General features: G+C 43.5%; 2 protein-coding genes across 8 annotated transcripts in view; both read left to right on the top strand.

Moving 5' to 3' along the window:
• Window positions 1-1,699, top strand: part of CSDE1 (cold shock domain containing E1) — a 28,681-nt gene extending 26,982 nt beyond the window's left edge. For all 6 annotated transcript variants that reach the window (XM_053393573.1, XM_053393577.1, XM_053393571.1 and 3 more), the window contains one exon: window positions 390-1,699. In XM_053393573.1, the coding sequence (XP_053249548.1) occupies window positions 390-437 (48 nt within the window). In that variant the 3' untranslated portion in view covers window positions 438-1,699. The remainder of the gene's footprint in view (window positions 1-389) is intronic.
• Window positions 1,700-5,422: 3,723 nt separating this feature from the next.
• Window positions 5,423-14,275, top strand: NRAS (NRAS proto-oncogene, GTPase). Of its 2 annotated transcripts, none has more exons than XM_053393567.1 (6): window positions 5,423-5,534; window positions 7,865-7,991; window positions 9,337-9,515; window positions 10,269-10,428; window positions 11,644-11,767; window positions 12,380-14,275. In XM_053393567.1, the coding sequence occupies exons 2-5, from the start codon at window positions 7,881-7,883 to the stop codon at window positions 11,761-11,763; spliced, it is 570 nt and encodes a 189-aa protein (XP_053249542.1). In that variant the 5' UTR covers window positions 5,423-5,534; window positions 7,865-7,880; the 3' UTR covers window positions 11,764-11,767; window positions 12,380-14,275. The 2 variants fall into 2 exon arrangements, with proteins under 2 accessions (XP_053249542.1, XP_053249543.1); XM_053393568.1 differs by lacking the exon at window positions 5,423-5,534 and adding an exon at window positions 5,962-5,982.
• Window positions 14,276-18,541: the final 4,266 nt, after the last annotated feature.

Genomic DNA, 18,541 nt, shown 5'->3' with positions numbered 1-18,541 from the left:
GGCAAGATTGCACGAATAAACAATGCCCATGAGTTTGGAGCAAAGGGGGGAAAGGAGCAAGCAGCTGGCAATTAGACGTTGAGGTTGAGTCAATGGAGGTTTCTATTTTTAGAAAATAGGATGTTTAAACATGGTAGAGAAACAGAGAGACAGGTTAATAAGGAGTGATGGCACAAGAGGTGGAATAGCATCAAGGGGGCATGTGGCATGATTGGGTGTGGACAGATGGCAGTGGAGGAGAGCATGTTATGAAAATGAATAAAGGATTTCCTTCTAATATGCTCAGTAGCAATATTGATTATATGTGACTGCTTGCAGCTCTCTTTACTTTCCTTATTCGTGATTTCAAGTTCCAATTTAAACTCATTCAGTTACTTCACTATTTACAGGGATTTGGTGCAGAAAGAAAGATTCGTCAAGCTGGTGTTATCGACTAACTGGTCTCAAAGCAAATAACTATGTTGGAGCAAGTGGTGGGGTCTGGTGAAGGGTACTGAATATCCCCATATTCATCCCTTCCAAATTCTAAAGAGCTATTACACCAGTTTTAACACCTTCCTCATGTTATGTTTAAAAATAAATTTATGAAACAGTTTTAAAATATGCACAGTTGCATCCTGGAGAACCTAAGGTGGCGCCTTATAGTATCACGTGTTAGAAGCTTTTTGAATGGTGCATTTAACGCAACTGGTAACTGCAAATCTACTTTGCCTCTTTAAGTAAACATTATAGACAGTTCTACTCTGGTAGACCTTATGAAATTCTGCACTGAAAGGATATACATATATCTATCTATATATATATTTCCTTAATTCACATCTTGCCAAGGTGTTACAATGCCTTAGCTTTCAGTTGCTTTACTCTCTCTTAAGACAGGAGAGGTTAAGTTCCTGTTCATTCTGCTCTAGTTTTGAGGACCATATGAGGATGAATATACCAACTGTTTATATAGAATCCTGTATGAGCACTCAAACAAGTTCCTTAAGTTGATGGCCAAATGTTAAAATGTTTTGTATGTCTCATTTAAACTAAAGTCCATATAGCAAGCAACGTTATCTCCTAGATCACATTGAAAGTATCTTCCAGAGTAGACTTGATAGTTTTTGTAATTATCTTCAATTAGCATGCACAGTGCAGAATTTCATAAGGATGAGGTGTGCCATCAGTGTGATAACTTAAAGATATTTAAAACAATGCACAAATTTGCTGCTGCTTAGAACACTGCAGCTTCTAAACCCAGTTTATTTTACTGAATAAAAAATTTAAAAAGTTGTGCCTGAAGTGAATACATTTTTTTTTTTTTGCAGCCAGCACCCAGTGTACTGTAAAAGAATACTTAGGCTTTCCATAGCTGTATTGAGACTTTCATCAAGGTGAAATAGTTGATGTCTGTGTGCTTTTTTTTTTCTCCCTCCAGGCCCCTTCTCTCCCCTCCCTCCCCTTCCTCAGCCACACTTTATCAAGCGAGCAAACTAAATGATTGGTCTAAGTATTACTTTAACCAAAAAGATCAGGAGTTATTTTCTTTGAATAGAGGGCAGTACTGTGTTTTTTCCCCATGTTACCTCTATTCTCAATTTAGGGTTTTTCTTCTCTGGGAGATGCATTATCTTTGTAAAACAAACATTGCTTTCTCCAATTTTTCTGTTAATGGCGAAGAATGGAAATAGAATAAAGTTTTACTGATTTTGAAAAACTGCCTCAATCTTGTAACTCCTTCATTAAGACTATTCCTAGTCGCAAAATATACTCCATGTGGTATAGATGAGAGTTGACTAACTTCTGTATTCTCAGGCCATTCTAGACACTTTGTCCAGCCCCTGTAAGGATGATCTGGCTCAGTGAAGTGTTGTAACCTACTGGTAAGGGTTTCACTGGTACAAAGCACATGTCCTTGGATGGGATGAGGTCAGATGCTGAGCACAGGTTGGCAAGGAACAGTGGTTTTTTCCCCCAGGCAGGGGGTCTCTTCCACACATCCCACAGTGAAATGGATGTCATACCAGTCACACTGGGTAGCTGAAGTTGAAATTGCCATGTCTAAGTAGAATTAGAATAATTTCAAGGTTTTTAAAAGATAACACTTAAAACCACACTGATTGCACTTTTTTTTTTAGTATCAAAGATTTCAGTTCAAACATTTTGGACTATGAGACAGAATCTTGAGATTTATGCAACATGTAAAATTAAAGATGTTCTTCATACATACACACACACTCACCATATTCAAACATCTCAGATTTGTTGTCGTTAATTTAGGGCATGTATTCCGATTAAAATTTGCCAGGAAACCTTTCTCACTGGTATGCTGAAACTTTGACACAACTGTGTGTTTGCATTCCCCACCCCAATAATTTGCAGGCAAATTATTAAGCTTGTCATGCAATTGCATTGGAAACTTTACACACCACCTCAATGCAGTCATTTCTTGTGCATGTGTCCTAGGGCTGTGCGTACTCCTGGTCCGCCGCTAGGCCCCAACTAGATCTGGCCTGCAAATGGATTTGGGGACCAGCCCTCATGTATAATCAGAATCTTAACCTCTATTAAATGTGCCCAGGAGTGGGAAGACAAGGAAATGCAGCATTTCCTTTCCCCTGCTCTCCTGACCACACTGTAGAGAGCAGGACTCAGCAGCAGGTGAGCAGAGAGTTAATTACTGCAGTGTGCATCACCAACACCACCTCTGCAGGGAATGCAAACAGATGCCTGCAGCCAGTAGGATTGCACTCTCTCACTTGTTAAGGTTGTGCTGGGAACTGGCAGGTCTAATTCAAAGTGTAATGTGGCAACAATTTGAAAGCCCTTCTGCAAATTGTGTCACGCAGCTCTTCAATCTTGCAGAGGCTGCTTGGCTTGCCTTCCCCTTTCCTCTTCCCCTACCCACCTGACCACTCCACTTTCTGAGATCGCCCCAATTCACTATGGGTGGGCTGACTAGACCCATGGCAGTCTCAACCAAACAGTCAAAGCCCAGATCTGCCCAATTCAGTTTGTGATATGGTTTTCACTCAGATCTGGTGCACAACATTAATATGTACATACCATCGTTGTGCTATAAAGCAGGGGTGGACGGATTAGGTTTGTACGCTTAGAACATACAGGGGATGAGTCTACAGTACCTCTTCACAATGGTGCTTTAAAACATTTCTTCCCTGCAGTATATTAGGGTTGAGAGAGTTCAGTTCTTGTCAGCCAAAATTTGGGAGTAGCTTGAGAAGTCGGTTGCTGGGGAATAAATCCTACTTCAGATTTCTCTGTATTTGAACAAAAACATATTATTTTCCCATAAAAGTAGTCTACTTCCAATTTCATTCACGTTTTCTTTCATTTAAGCAAAACATTGCAAATTATATAGAAAAGGGTGCCTCTTTAAATGACTTGATATCAATTACACTTGCTAAACAATAGCAGGTACCAATATTCCACTGGGAACAATGTAATATGATGTCTATTAGATTAGATAAACCAAAATGTCAAAGATACTAGCATGCCATCAACTTCAGAACTATCTCTAAATAAGCCAAAGGCATTGTCTGAAAGCTTACTTTATTGGGGGGGTGGGGGGTGGTAAGCAGGAATACTCGTAGGAAAAGCATGATATACCTTCAAATAATGGTACCAAGTGATTAGTTACTTCCATAGCTGATACATCCTCATTATTCAACTAAATTTTACACCGAGCAGATGTGCTGAAATTAATGTACCTAACTTAATCTCATGTTTGTTAATTTCAATGGGTCTACTCTTGATTAAAACTGAATTTTCTACTACCCATAAATCCTTTCTGCAATGAAATTATCAGACTGATAAATGAGTTCATAGACAGATTCTGACAATAGTTATTCTCAGTGTGTAGTACATATGCAGCTATTTGTTTATACAAAGTATAAGTTCTTTGGTAAAAACTGATCACACTCTAAAGTTGGTCAACATGTCTAGCATGTTGCCAACTAGATGTTTCCAGAAGGCACAAGAACAAGAAATCAATAACAGACTCCTGCTCTTGTGCATGTGTGTACACAATGCAGCTGCTATTACTTTCTCTGAACAGTTTTGAATTGATGTTTTATTTATTTAATAAAATTTATACACTGTTTGATTGTAAAAAAACAACCCTCAAAGTATTTACATAGGATCTTGTTAATTATATTGTAAGAAAGTAACTTTATTTTGGCTATCCTGAATCTAATGAATTTCAGCTTCATTATGCAACTGATTTCAAGTGTTTGTGGATAAAGGTTCTCTTTATTCACTATCTCTATATATGATTTCATAAAACACTTGCTTATGTTAGGCATATATACTATTTTTGCTATAATGGTATCACTGGGTGCCCACTGTGATTTTACAAGTGTCATGAAGTACCTATTGGCCATTATAGGGTGGGTGTAAAACATGTGTTTTCAGTATATTATCTCCCCCTCTCCTATCTTAAGAGGCTTGAGTAGAAGCAAAGTCTAGCTGGATTCAGAGGTGACGGGGAAAGAACTGTAGCACTGGTCCGTTCACATAGTGGGAAAAGGGAAGAAGAGCGAGGGTGGGACACCATGCAAAGAGACATTTTCACAAAAGCACACTATCTTCTAGTGAGAAGGGATTTTGAAAAGTTCAATTTTTTTCATTCACACTCCAGTGGGACCCGTGCTCTGTAAGTGATAACATGTGCAAGGTCCTGCATTCAATCCCCTGCCATGACCACTTTAAAAAGGCAGCATGAGATCATTGTGAGAATATGTAGCAGCGGCTACAATGGACACACAAGTGTGCCTGATGGGCAGGGATGATGATGTTGGCCTCCATCTGCCTCGAGAATGGAGTGTGCCTCAGGGGTGAAGTCCAACCGCTGCAAAGTGATCTCCCCAGGGCGCAAGCCCTGTGTATGGAGGTCTTGGGCTGCCCAGACGACAAGGCCACCCTCCCAGTTTTGCTGATGTAGCCCAAAGGATGATGATGATGATGATGATGATACCCCACCCATCTGGCTGGGTTTCCTTAGGAAAGGAAAGCAATATGTTTGGGACCAGCTTGGCTGTAGCAGCTGCAGCTAAGCTGGTGCAGGAGGAGGCGGCGTACAAGGCGCCACCCAACCATCTTAGGGACCCCACTCCCGATCCGTGTAGTCCAACAACAGACGGAGGGCTACAGTTCAGCGCCACCTGGCTCCATAAGCCACTGCTGTGGTCCTGAAGAAAGCGACTTCCATCAACTCCCGGGGACTGCAGCGGGCATTGCGTTTGGCTTCGGAGTCCTGCCAAAACGAATCCGGCGCCGTCCTTCCTTCCTACTTGCCGCAACTGGGGTGGGAAGCGCCGTCCCGCGAGCCCTCCTCCCACCTGCTCTCGCCAGGCAAAAGGACAACAACATCCAGCCGCCCAGCGCTCCCCGCGGAGCCCTTGCTTTCGGTTAGCCCCGCCCAAGCGAGCGAGGTCTCCGAATGCTTCCGGTGCCGGGGGATGACGTCATCTGTACGGCGGGTCGGAAGGACCGATTTTGGGAAGGGCGTTCTGGCGGCTGCGGAGCCTGGAAGTGAGGTGAGAGGCGAGTCGTAACGAGGAAAGGGGGAGGCAGGGCAGCCCCGTCTCCCCTTCGGGCTGAGGGGCTGGTCGGGAAGGTGCGGCGCTGTTTTTCTCCGCCTGGTGCCGGGAGACGCTGCCTTGGGCGGCTCTTGGTTCGCTGCCCGGGTTGGGTGTGCCCGTCCCTGCCGCTGGAGCCGCTTCTCCCCTGGACCTCCATGCGGGCTGCTGGGGGCTTTATCTCAGCGGCTCTATCTGTTTGCGGGCCGGCAGCCTGAGGGCTTAGTGGGCGACCCCCTTTCGCTGCCCTTCTCGTATGGGGAAGGATCCTCCGGGGGCTGCCCGGCTGCCCTTGGTGGTCCCAAGGCGTGCAGAGAGATGGGGTGTTGGGGCTGCCAAGCGGGGCTCGCCTTTGCCCCCCTCTGGACATCAGACGTTGGCAGTCGCAGGCTAGGCGCGAGTGAACGTAATAAGAGCCCTGATGATGGATCCAGGCCAGTGGTCCATCTAGTAGTCTTAACATCCTGTACCCACAGTGGCGGGACAGGTGCCTGTGGGAAGCCCGAAAGCAGGACACGGGTGCAACAGCACTCTGCCCACCTGCGATTCCCAGCCGCTGGTGCGGTGATACCTCGGGTTACATACGCTTCAGGTTACAGACTCCACTAACCGAGAAATATTACCTCGGGTTAAGAACTTTGCTTCAGGATGAGAACAGAAATTGTGCTCCCGTGGCGCGGCAGCAGCGGGAGGCCCCATAAGCTAAAGTGGTGCTTCAGGTTAAGAACAGTTTCAGGTTAAGAACGGACCTCCGGAACGAATTAAGTACTTAACTCGAGGTACCACTGTATTTGGAGGCGCACCGAATGCTGTCAGTGGAGGTGGAATATAGCCATTGTGGCTTGATAGCTTTCTCTGCCACAAGTTTGTGTTCTGAAATGTTTACATTTTGACACGAGACACCGCCTAAATCTATTCACTGTATGCTCTGTATTGAAACAACATTTCTGTTTATAAAATCATTTGTATTCTAGCCTTCTGTGCAAAGCCATCCAGTGCAGATTGCATAAAACTGTACATATACAAAATATAACAGCAGTAGTATTTGCAGTCATTTAAAAACCTAAGCTAGTTAAAAACAGTTTAAAAACATCAGTATAAATTGCTAATAGACAGAACTCTCTGCACCAAAATTACCAATTCTAAAAGAGCAACCTTTAAGAGAAATTGGACCAAAAGAGAAGTTTTTAAGGATGACATAATGTTGAGGCCATACAAATCTGCTAACCACAGATGTCAGCTGCACTTCAAACTACAAATTTTGATGTCACCCTTCAGGAAATGCAATACAATCTGAGGCCAGTTGTTCCTCTCTATCCAGATCAGTCAGATTCCCCATTCAGAGCAGCTCTATCTTATCTGAATTGAGTTTCAGCTGGGTTATCGTCATCCATCTCAAGATTGTCTCCAGTTTCCTATTCAGAAATCATTTACATATTTTCCATCTTATTCTCACATCAGTTTAGGTTGAGCAGTAGCTTGCCCAGCACCACCCAGTAACTTTCTTTCTGCTGTAAAAGTTCCTTAGTGGCCTTGTGCAAGCTGCTGCTCAACCTAAACTGCTTCACAGTGTTGTGATAATAAGGGGACCCTCGGGCCCAGGGGCCATATGTGTCTCTCCAGGCCTCTCCGCCGGCCCACAAGACTCTTCCTAGGCCACACACACTCCCGAGCCACACCCCTCCTTAAATATTTTTGCCTGTCTGGAATGTGCCTTTGACTTCTGATAACATTTCTTGTTTGCCTGGCTGGAGTTAAGAGAGGGGTGTGTAACTTACAGTACAAAGATATATCTACAGTTGCTCCCACCACTAATGTTCTGGCCATGCTCACTACTGGCATGTGGCCCCAGGCAGGTTGCCATGAAGGGAATGTGGCCAGAGGCTGACCAAGCTTCTCCACTCCTGTGGTAGAGAATGGATTTGAGCCAGTGGCTACCTAGGCTAATAATGCAATCCTGTGCGTGCCTACTCAAAAGTAAACTCCACAGAACTTTCTCTCAGGTAAATGTGTACAATATTGCAGCCCAGGTCTAAGATCTTACACCGCTGAGCCTGTATTGGGGGGGGGGGTTGGGTCCAGATCAATCATCCATGAATTCTCAGACTGAGTTTGGCCTTGTTTTGTTTAATTTATCATCTGCCTTTCAGCTTGTGGTAAAGCCCTCTTGCTGGCTACTACAGTATCAAACATGTTGGGTGTTCAGAATTTTTATTCTGTCTCTGCATTTGCTATGTGTTTCTCTTTTGGAGATCTTGGCTCTGCTAACGTATCTGTCCTACCAACAGGTCCCTGAGGAGGGCGATGACTGAATACAAGCTGGTGGTGGTAGGAGCTGGTGGTGTTGGGAAAAGTGCCCTAACCATCCAGCTCATCCAGAATCACTTTGTAGATGAATATGATCCCACTATAGAGGTGAGCTCCTGCAGGCATTTTCAGCTTTGGGAACTTATTGAATGTGTATGATATGAACCTATGTTTCTTGTGTTTGCTGTGCTACCAGCATACAAGAGGTGCAGCATACTGTCGTCAGTGCTAAGTGTTAGAAACCCAGAGTTTCACACTCATTAAACTTATCCTGTCTTTAAAGAAGTGGATAGAAAATATGGATTCATTTATCTTTATAATATCAGAAAGCTCAGAACTTTTTTGCAAAAGTATTGATATTTTTTCAGATCTAAAGGTAAAGGTAAAGGGACCCCTGACCATTAGGTCCAGTTGTGACCGACTCTGGAGTTGCGGCGCTCATCTCGCTTTATTGGCCGAGGGAGCCAGCGTACAGCTTCCGGGTCATGTGGCCAGCATGACTTCTGGTGAACCAGAGTAGCACACGGAAACGCCGTTTACCTTCCCACCGGAGCGGTACCTATTTATCTACTTGCACTTTGATGTGCTTTTGAACTGCTAGGTTGGCAGGAGCAGGGACCGAGCAATGGGAGCTCACCCCGTTGCGGGGATTCGAACCGCCAACCTTCTGATCGGCAAGTCCTAGACTCTGTGGTTTAACCCACAGCGCCACTCGCGTCCCGTTTTCAGATCTGCTTAACTGTTAATCAGTGGTATCTTTTAAATCAGTGTTCCCCAACCTTGGGCCTCCAGCTGTTTTTGGACTACAACTCCCATCATCCCTCGCTAGCAAGACCAGTGGTCAAGGATGATGGGAATTGTAGTCCAAAAACAGCTGGAGGCCCAAGGTTGGGGAACACTGTTTTAAATCATTGATATCAGTGGGATTAAATTACTGTAGTTATGCTAACATAAATCCATTGGTTCCAGTGGATCTACTCTGAGTATGATTTAGCCAGACACTACCCAGTATGTGTAACAAAATTAAAATATTTGAGTTTTGGGAATTATTTGGCAAAGAATTGGGAGAGACTGGGGGCAGAGGTTGCTGTAGGATTAAAAGGATGAGGGACAGAGCTCTCCCAGAACTGAGGCACAGATTCCTCCCTTGTTCTAAGTTTGGTTTCTGGAACTTTACCAGAAACTCCCATGTTTTCAAAATCTCAACTGATGTATTTTCTTGTTTGAAAAAAGATCGTGAGGTTCTTCAGTTGATTGAAACAGGCATGTGTGGAATCCCCCAACAGCTCATGCTTCTGGAAGCACGTCATCCTTTAAATCACCAAATACAGTAAAGATTGGAGAAGGGCTGATTTCGAAACTGTGGATCATCACAGTGTGTTGAAGTGTGTTACAAACAGGATTTGGTGGATCAGATCATGCTTAGTCCTGAAACTATACTTCTTTCCCACAGGACTCTTACCGTAAACAGGTAGTTATTGATGGAGAGACCTGTTTGTTAGATATCCTGGACACCGCAGGGCAAGAAGAGTATAGCGCCATGAGAGATCAGTACATGAGAACTGGGGAAGGCTTTCTATGTGTGTTCGCCATCAACAACAGCAAATCATTTGCAGATATCAATCTTTACAGGTAAGCTGTGCTTGCAGGAAGGAGGTGGGAAAGGCACAGCTGCGTGCTAGTGCTGAGCCAAAATCCACCGTGGCCCTTGAATAGACTGTATTGCTAAAGCGGTTAGTAGTCATGTCTAGAACAGAAGTGGTAACTGGATCCTGCCAGCAGGTCAGATCCTGACCTCCCCCAACTCCCATAGACTGTTTTGACAATTAGGTGAGGGCTGCCCACCTGTCAGTCAGCTGCTATCTGATAAAGTATTTTCATTTGCCTGTGTGGTTTGAAATCAAACTGCACATTCAAAAGCTCAGGAGTTTATGTACAGCTGAATATGCTGTTCAACAGGTTCTTGCTCATAAATCAATCAAATACCATTACCTGATCAAAATATTCAAATAGTTCTGGAGAAATAAGGGACCATTGTGATATCTGCCCTGGCATAGGGAGGGATGGAGAGGATCATACTCAGGTGAATAAAAGGATGGTTGGAGCACCTTTCTGTTCTCATTACCTGGTTCATATAGTTAATGGTATGCTGATTTGACTTCCATCCCACTTTCAATTCAGAAGGACAGCTTTTTAAAATTTTGCAATCATGTGATATCAAAAGGCCACCTTATGGCATTGCTCTGAACTGCAGGATTTTTCATTATCTGAAGTCAGAAGAGAAGCAACCAGGTGCAGCTGCTGTGTTTTGGGAGCAATGGCAATTTGAACAACATGTAAAATTGAAACATAGAGGCTGTGATCTCTTCCCACCCATTTCTCCAGAGAGCAGATTAAAAGAGTGAAAGATTCTGAAGACGTACCAATGGTGTTAGTGGGAAACAAATGCGACTTGCCAACACGGACAGTAGATACCAAACAAGCTCATGAAGTAGCCAAGAGCTATGGGATTCCCTTCATTGAGACATCTGCCAAAACGAGACAGGTAATGGATTCTTGTGCTTCTGTTTTGCTCTCTTGAGAACTGCCAGCACTGTTCCGGTACACTGATTGAGAAGCCAGCACTAGGCAGGCAGAGGGTTGGAGCTTGTTGGTAGGAGTACTATCCTATAGGCTGCATAAACTTGGAACCTTTAAAAAAAGGGGGGGAGCAAGCACACTTCCTGCATGTGAGGAGTAAGGTTCCATTAAAGAAAGTGGTAGCTTTTTTAAAACCCTATTTGTCATGTAGGGATGACCCTTTCTGGGGGGAATCACAGCTGGGGTTAACCCTTTTTTCCCCTCTCCACTGCCCCAAATGCCATGCATGCAGCAATCAGGCCTGAAAAATTCTAATTAATGTCAATAGGAGGCTTTTTTCCAAGCCTACCTGATTGATGTCTTGTGGGCACATTTGTGGCTTGGGAGGAAAGGGTTAGACTTCCATGGCACGTGTGGCACCCCCCCCTTTTGGGTGTGGCAATTAGGTTTCAAAAACAACAACAGCACCCTCATGTCGGCTCAAAATATGAAGCTCTTTTTAAGTCTATTTGCCACACAGGTAGGGGTGGGCAATCTTCATGGTAATTACAGTTAGGGGGGAAGGATTAACTCTCCCCCCATGTGCTGTAATACAGTGGTACCTCGAGTTAAGAACTTAATTCGTATCGGAGGTCTGTTCTTAACCTGAAACTGCTCTTAACCTGAAGCACCACTTTAGCTAATAGGCCCTTCTGCCGCCACACCGTCAGAGCACGATTTCTGTTCTCATCTGAAGCAAAGTTCTTAACCCGAGGTAATATTTCTGGGTTAGTGGAGTCTGTAACCTGAAGCGTATGTAACCTAAAGCGTATGTAACCCGAGGTACCACTGTACCCACAAAATGACCTTCTCAACCTCAGCTTCAGTGTTTTATTTTCAAGTCCAGTGGCTGCTGTTGTGCATGAGTGAACGTGAATGAATGAATGGATGAATGAATGGTGGGGATTAAGGTTTATGTATGTTTTTATGCATGAATGGGGGTGGATGTATATAAGGGAGAGTGTAGTGGGAGAGTTCCCCTATTTATTGCATTGATTCTGCCGACTACTGTAATGCAGTCCCCGCTCGGTAAATTTGATATGAAACCTTTCAAGAGGAATGTGTGGAGAAGGGGCAACAAGGAAAACATCTCCTAGGCCCAGAATCACTTGTTTCTGACCAGAGTATCTTTCCCGCTCAGGGTGTTGAAGATGCCTTTTACACACTGGTGAGGGAGATCCGCCAATATCGGATGAAAAGACTCAACAGCAGTGAAGATGGGAATCAAGGCTGCATGGGACTCTCGTGCCTTGTGATGTGACCAGGTGGGTGGCAGTTTCTGCTAAACAAGTGATTGAGAAACGTGAAGGCACAGTGTTTTTGAAGAAATCTCTTATTTTGAAGGACAGTGATAAAAACAAGTTTTGCAAAGTAGGCGTAGGAGACGGCGAGAGTCAGAAAGCTGAGTGGCAAACTGGAGAAAATGCAGATGAATGCCTCATAAGAAGGGCTTGTCAGCTTGCATCTTTAAAGCAGGCACCTACAAAGCTCAAATAGACAAAAAGGGCTTGGCAAAAATCTTTGGAAACCTCTGACATAGGGGCTGTAGCTTCCTAATGCTAAAGTTCATGTAATAGGTGTCAGGTCTCTATAGCCTCTTTTAAAAATAGATGTTTAAGTAACATAAAAATCTACCAGTTGGACTACAGTCTTTCTGATAGGGATAAAATGCCTACAGCCTGTTCCCTCTGCTCTAGCGTCATTATCCTAGGCAAACTCTATAGCTTTCTTGGTTTTTGTGGGTTTGATTCACTGGAAATTAATGCTGCATGTGGAGTTCTCCTAGGACTCTGCTTTGGCAGTCTTAAACTTCGCCCTGTTTCTGTTATAGAGCATGTAGTGGAGCAAAACTAACACAGTGTATCTCTTTGTTTCAGCTGTCAAAAACGTCTGGCCAAAGCGCAGCTAGAGGGTGAATCTTAAGACCACTGTTGCATTTCACCAGTACCCTGGTGCCAGTTCTAATTCTTTTCTGTCGGCACCTGAAGAGAATGTCTCTGAACATCTACCTCTTTGCTCAGCTGAGCAAGCAAAGAAAGTCTCCTCTGTTGGTGGTGGGATTTCCCCACCCCCACCCTCTCTTTCTCGGATAGGTTCAAACAGAGGAACTGGTGTGTGAAACTGTAGAGGCCGAATACTTTGAAAGGACCATATACCTGTTTCTGGAAGGAAAGCTGGAGAAAATTGTGATCACACTGTACTGAAAAGCCTGACGTCTCTCCACCATTTTTGGACAGGGAAATGCTAGCAGCATGCCCCTGCACTGTATATCTAAAATATTTCTATAGCACACCAACTTATTGCACTTATTTTGACCTCTAGCCCTTGGCTTTCTTTCTAGTAAGAGATCTTGAATAACCAAGTGCCTATTTGCAAAGGCAGGACAGGCCTTAAACTTACCCTGCAAAGTTCCTAACTGTCCCATCTTGAGCACCTGAACCTGCCTCAGACCCTTGGTCTGCCTGCTCTTGACCTGCAGTGGGTCTCCAGTGTCCTCCTTCCCTGCTCTGTTCACTGATCCTTCTTAATAGGACTTTCAGGGGATTGAATGTGGAACCTTCTACATGCAGAGCATGTGTTCTGCCATTGAGCTATATCACCTCCCCAGTAATGCACAAGGTCGTCTCTGCACCCTTGACTGAAATACACATTGATCTTTAAGACCTGTGGGGAACTCCAGCAGTCATTCGCCATCCTCCAGTGTTAAATACATTTCATTTAACTCTTCTTGACAATGCTGGAAGCCATTGGTGCCTCTCACCAGGCCCAGTTAACAGCCGTGGATATTAAAACTAACAGTTACTCCAATGCCGGTCATAAATCATGGCTCTGTGAGGGCTATGTAGAGAAGATAGAACTGCCCCAGCTTTCTATGCACTTCTCTCTTTTTTTTTAATTCGTTCAACACCTTTGTCAGGCACAGACTCTTTATTTTTGATCTGTGAAAAATGAACCAGGGGGAAACACACTTCATCAAGATTATATACTTTGAAAGCTCTTTCCGGGTGACTGCTGTGCAGTTAAGCTGCAGGTAAAGAGCTAGGGGAACAAAAGGGGAACACAAAGGGATTTAGCCACACAGTTTGATGCTGCTTGGATAAAGAAGTAAATTGCTGCTGTGTATTCAGCCTTACGAACTTTGGAACTGGATTTTTCATGAGCCTATGTGCCCCATAATTCTCTGTTCAAATGAATATTTGCTGGGAAAAGAGCTGATTGACTAGATAACCACTATTTATTTGAAAGCCATAATATTTGATCCTGGTTCTCATGTCTTGTTCCTGTTTTGCAACTGAATGTGTGAACTGCCTTGATTCCGAAGTGTTCTTGCTTGATATGATGGAAATTCGTACAAAAGTGCTGTCTGTGGTAGTTGTTTGATACATACATGTCGTTGCTAGATGTTGTGGTTATTGCATTTATAAATTCTTCCTAAGCGGGGGGCCAGACTGCAGTAGAAATGGAGTACAGGACCGTAAGTCATTTATTGGTGGTTTTATTACGTTGCCATTTTACTGTACAGGCTCCAAGTTGGAGAAATCACTGTGCAATCACAAGTAGCGAGATGGTGGACACCTATTTCCTAAAATATCTTTGCTCTTGCCTAATATGAGGATGATGTATCATTTCAGAGATGTGCAGTATTCTGAGAGGGTGTTAATATGTCTTGCATCTAGGTAAACTGTTAATCAGGTCTAGGCCTTAAGACATCACAGAACTCCCTTTCTTAAGGGGCTGGTATCACTTAAGCAATAAAGTGGTACATTGTTTAAGTCCATTTCCTTTGTTTTTACGGCCAGAGTTCCTATGTCCCTTTCTATTTGCATGGCATGTAGAAATGTAACAGGTACATTGATGGAGAAGGCCGTATTTGTTGAATTTCTGCTCATCTTGTAGCTGTTCAGGATGTTGAACATAGGAGTACTGCCAGATAAAAGTGGCAGTCCTGGTACCACTTTAGGACGTCTCCCTCCACTTGCATTTACCATGTAAAGGTTGTGTCTGCAGAAGCCTGAAGATTAAGTGTCATGGCTGGCTAAGCTTTCTGCATATTAGCCAGCGAAAAAGCAGCAGTGAAGAAGATATTGGCCAGTTTCACACCCATTGTTAATCTGAGTCCAGTTGCTGCAGATGATATTCCTTCACTAGACTAACTTTGCATTCTCTAGAGATAAAGCACTCTTCCACCTTCAGAATAATAATTATTGTTATTGTTATTGTTATTATTATTATTATTTGCCCTGATGAACACCTAATTGATTAACTGAAACTAGTGGTCAGTATTTTTTAAAGTATTTGCAGTATTGTTTTTAAAAATACTATTTGAATTTTTCTGGCTCGGGGGCAGGGGTGGTACCCTGCAGATGTTACATCTTCCCATCTTCCCTGACTAGTGGGCTGACAATTGGGACCCAGCAGCATTGCCTGCCTCTGCTCTGTGCCTTTGTAAGTGGCCAGTTTTGCCGCATGTGACTGAATTAATGGTTAGAGAAAGCACAGATATGGAGTTGAAAAGGGAAGAAAGTGCCTATTTGCTGCCTGATGAATTTGAGTTCTGGGGTGTTTAAATATAATTTTAAAATGCTCACAATGGTGCTTGCATCTTCAGATTCTCCAGCATAATACAGGATGGTCATAAGCTACGAGAAATAATAGTAATATACATGAGCAAATGGCAAAGTGCACATTAATAAGATCTCTACTTATTTTACAGATAATTGAAGAAAAGCTCCCTTGTATGTTCTTGAGTTATGGGAGTGACACTCTGCCCATTTCCTTCCATTTGGATAGTAGAAAAGGTGTCTTGTCTTAATTGGTCTCTAACATAACTGATTCTGCCACTGTTTTGCTCTTGCTGACTGGCAATCTCATTTTCTACAGCAGAATACCATTATTATTATGGGGCAGTAGAGTCTGTCTGGCTAGGAAGCAAGGCATGCTTCAGCTATGATTGCACAACACTGGATGGGCTCTCTTTTTAATGAAGTATCAGAACCCAGCATTTAAACATGGAATGTCACCAAAGGACTAATGTCAACTCTATTACTATGTAATCCATTTCTCACTCATTTTGTGTTTTAATCAAATAATGTTTGTAAAAAAATTCTAAAATACATCAATATTATTCCTCGGTGTGTGCACAATTCTTATTATCCATTTCATTTCTATACTGCTTTATATTTTTAAAGGGGAAACAAATCTCAAAGCGGTTTGCAACCTTGGGATACTAGTAGTAACTTCTAAGTGGCAAAGAACTACGACCCTGCTTAAAAGTCAGTGTAAATCTATAAGTAATGACGGAGTAATCTGAACTGGTCTGAACCCTATATTACTCAATCAAGCCACAGCAAGCCTGCTGCTGTGTCGTAGACTCTGTCTGACAGTAAGGAAATTGATTTACACTTATCTGTCTTTATCCTCACCTCCTACTTGCTTTAGATAAGTCTCTCGTGGGAGAAGTCTCTAGGTTTCCTGTTCTCTCTTCAGCTTAGAGGGTTTCCCCCTTCCTAAATCATACTTTGTAGCTGGACTAGAGATTCTCCATTAGTTGTACATGGGTGATGGTGGAAAGTTCCTGAGTAAAGGCTGATATGAAAGCTAGCATGGTGTAGTGGTCAGAATGTCAGACTGGAGGAGATCTGGGTTCAAATCCCCAGTCAGCCATTATGCCTATTACTCAGCATAGTCTTCACAGGCTTGTGAGGCTAAGCCAGAGGTCCTTGAGGAGAGCAACTTGGGGAAAGGCTGGGATGTAATAAATGAATGATTTCTCTTTTACCTTAAGGGGCATCGCTTTTCCTAAGGGAGCACAAAGCTACAATTTCTCCTATGTCCACAGACCACAGTCTGATTAGTGGGATAAGCCCATCTGGGCAAACAAGACTTCTATTGTTGGGAATTTAGAGCCTATAATCCTACCTCTGCCAAGCACTTGCACTTTCTGCTTTTGAAAGGGCCGCAGTGGATCCAGTTTATCTTCAGTGTGAATTCAAAACTTCTTTTGGGTTAGTTGTCATGGATGACAAACCCTAGCCTGCTTCTACCCTGAAGTCACATTTTTGCACATGGGCCAGCGGTCGCTCAGAAATGTGGATTATCTGTTCCTAGGTGAGTAATACCTATATGGTGCTTAGTCTTCAGATTTTAGTGATGTTTGCCACCCCTTTTCTAGGTGCCCAGGACATTGAGACCTTTAATTCCTAGACTCGCTTGCCATGTTGACACATTTTCTGGGATTTGCAAGCTCCTCTCACAGGAGCTCAAGGGGAAAGCAAAGATGCACTTTGGTGGGTACTGCAAAATGATAAGCAACAAAGCCAGAAAGGTTTTCATGAGAACATTGTTTTACCTCTCTGTTGGAGAAATTTGGTTCTTTATAAGCAGTGTAAAGAAGCTCATTGGAAGGAGAAACACTAATCAGGAAAACATTATGCAGGACATGTCCTACAGGCTTTCTTTGAATCATAGTGGCTGGGTAGAACACTTACAGAACTGTACTGTTGAATTGGTACACTAAATGGGCAGAGGGTTTTTTTTTTTGTAACTATAAGAGCCCATCCCTTTCCTCTAAAGTAGGAATGGAAAACCTGTGGCACTCCAGATGTTACAGAAAGGTAGCCGTGTTGGTCTGCCATAGTCAAAACAAAAAAATTTTTTTCCTTCCAGTAGCACCTTAAAGACCAACTAAGTTAGTTCTTGGTATGAGCTTTCGTGTGCATGCACACTTCTTCAGATACAGATGTGTATCTGAAGAAGTGTGCATGCACACGAAAGCTCATACCAAGAACTAACTTAGTTGGTCTTTAAGGTGCTACTGGAAGGGAAAAAATTTTTTTGTTTTGACTCCGGATGTTGCTGAACTTGCCTCAGCCAGCATGGCCAATGCTCAGGGGTGACATAGTCAAAAACAACCTATCAAAAGCAGTTCTCATTCCTCCTTTAAAGCTTATGCAGGTGTGTTACCCTGGTATAACTTATCAGAAAGGAGCAAGCAGAATCTACGTATGTTTACTTCTCCCTAAATACTGGAGCTGGCTGGTGGCTTTCAATGCTTGCCACGCAGAGGAAATTCAATCCCTTAGTTATCTGATATGACCACATGCAAGTGTGATTTGGACAAGGGCTGTTGCTCCAAGAAAGTGTAGTAAGAGCTAGTCTGTGATGTATAGACTATTTGTGCGAGTGTACAAACAGAAACAGCATTTCCCATACTTCTGCTAAAGGTCACAATTTGTTTTTATGAATTAAAATCACAGGCAGAGCACTCATGGCAATATCTGAATTAAAATGAAGCTGTGCCACCAAGAGTGAGACCTTACATTTGAACCCTGATTGTAGAGTTGGAAGTGACTGTGAGCATCATCTAGTCCACCCCCTGCAATGCAGGAATTACTATTGCACTGGGGAAATGTCTGTGCCGCGCCCTTCTCCCATTCCTTTGCTTCCCGCTTTCTTTTTCCCAGTGTAAAGTATGAACCCTAGATGTACCTGAGCTGACGTTGTCCTCAGTTGCCACCTTGTTTCAGCACAGGACTCGGGTGGCGCTGTGGTCTAAACCACTGAGCTTCTTGGGCTTGCCGATTAGAAAGTTGGTGGTTTGAATCCCCACAACAGGGTGAGCTCCCATTGCTCTGTCTCAGCTCCTGCCAGCCTAGCAGTTCGAAAGCATACTAGTGCAAGTAGATAAATAGGTACCATTGTGGCGGGGAAAGTAAACAGCGTTTCCATGTGCTCTGGTTTCCGCCACGGTGTCCCGTTGCGCCAGAAGTGGTTTAGTCATGCTGGCCACATGACTCAGAAAGCTGTCTGCAGACAAATGCCGGCTCCGTTGGCCTGAAGTGAGATGAGTGCCGCAACCCCATAGTCGCCTTTGACTGCACTTTACCATCCAGGGGTCCTTTACCTTTTACCTTACCTTGTTTCAGAATGTTATATACACATTGGTCTCAGCAGCACCCTAGTTCTGTGCATCAAAAGCAGCTTCAGCCTGAATGTCTAATGTCAAAAAGTCTGCCACAGCTTGGTATCATACGTGAAAA

This window comes from Podarcis raffonei, chromosome 6 (assembly GCF_027172205.1).
Source record: "Podarcis raffonei isolate rPodRaf1 chromosome 6, rPodRaf1.pri, whole genome shotgun sequence".
Lineage (NCBI taxonomy): Eukaryota > Metazoa > Chordata > Lepidosauria > Squamata > Lacertidae > Podarcis > Podarcis raffonei.
The sequence above is the reverse complement of the archived record's forward strand: the minus strand, read 5'-3'. Positions and strand labels throughout refer to the sequence as shown.

What these genes read in the sequence shown, in the direction of transcription:
- NRAS (XM_053393567.1), top strand. Translation starts at nt 7,881, where the DNA reads ATGACTGAATACAAGCTGGTGGTGGTAGGAGCTGGTGGTGTTGGGAAA. An exon ending in GCAGATATCAATCTTTACAG is followed by an intron (nt 9,516 to 10,268) that starts GTAAGCTGTGCT and finishes CCATTTCTCCAG; the next exon opens with AGAGCAGATTAAAAGAGTGA. An exon ending in CATCTGCCAAAACGAGACAG is followed by an intron (nt 10,429 to 11,643) that starts GTAATGGATTCT and finishes TTTCCCGCTCAG; the next exon opens with GGTGTTGAAGATGCCTTTTA.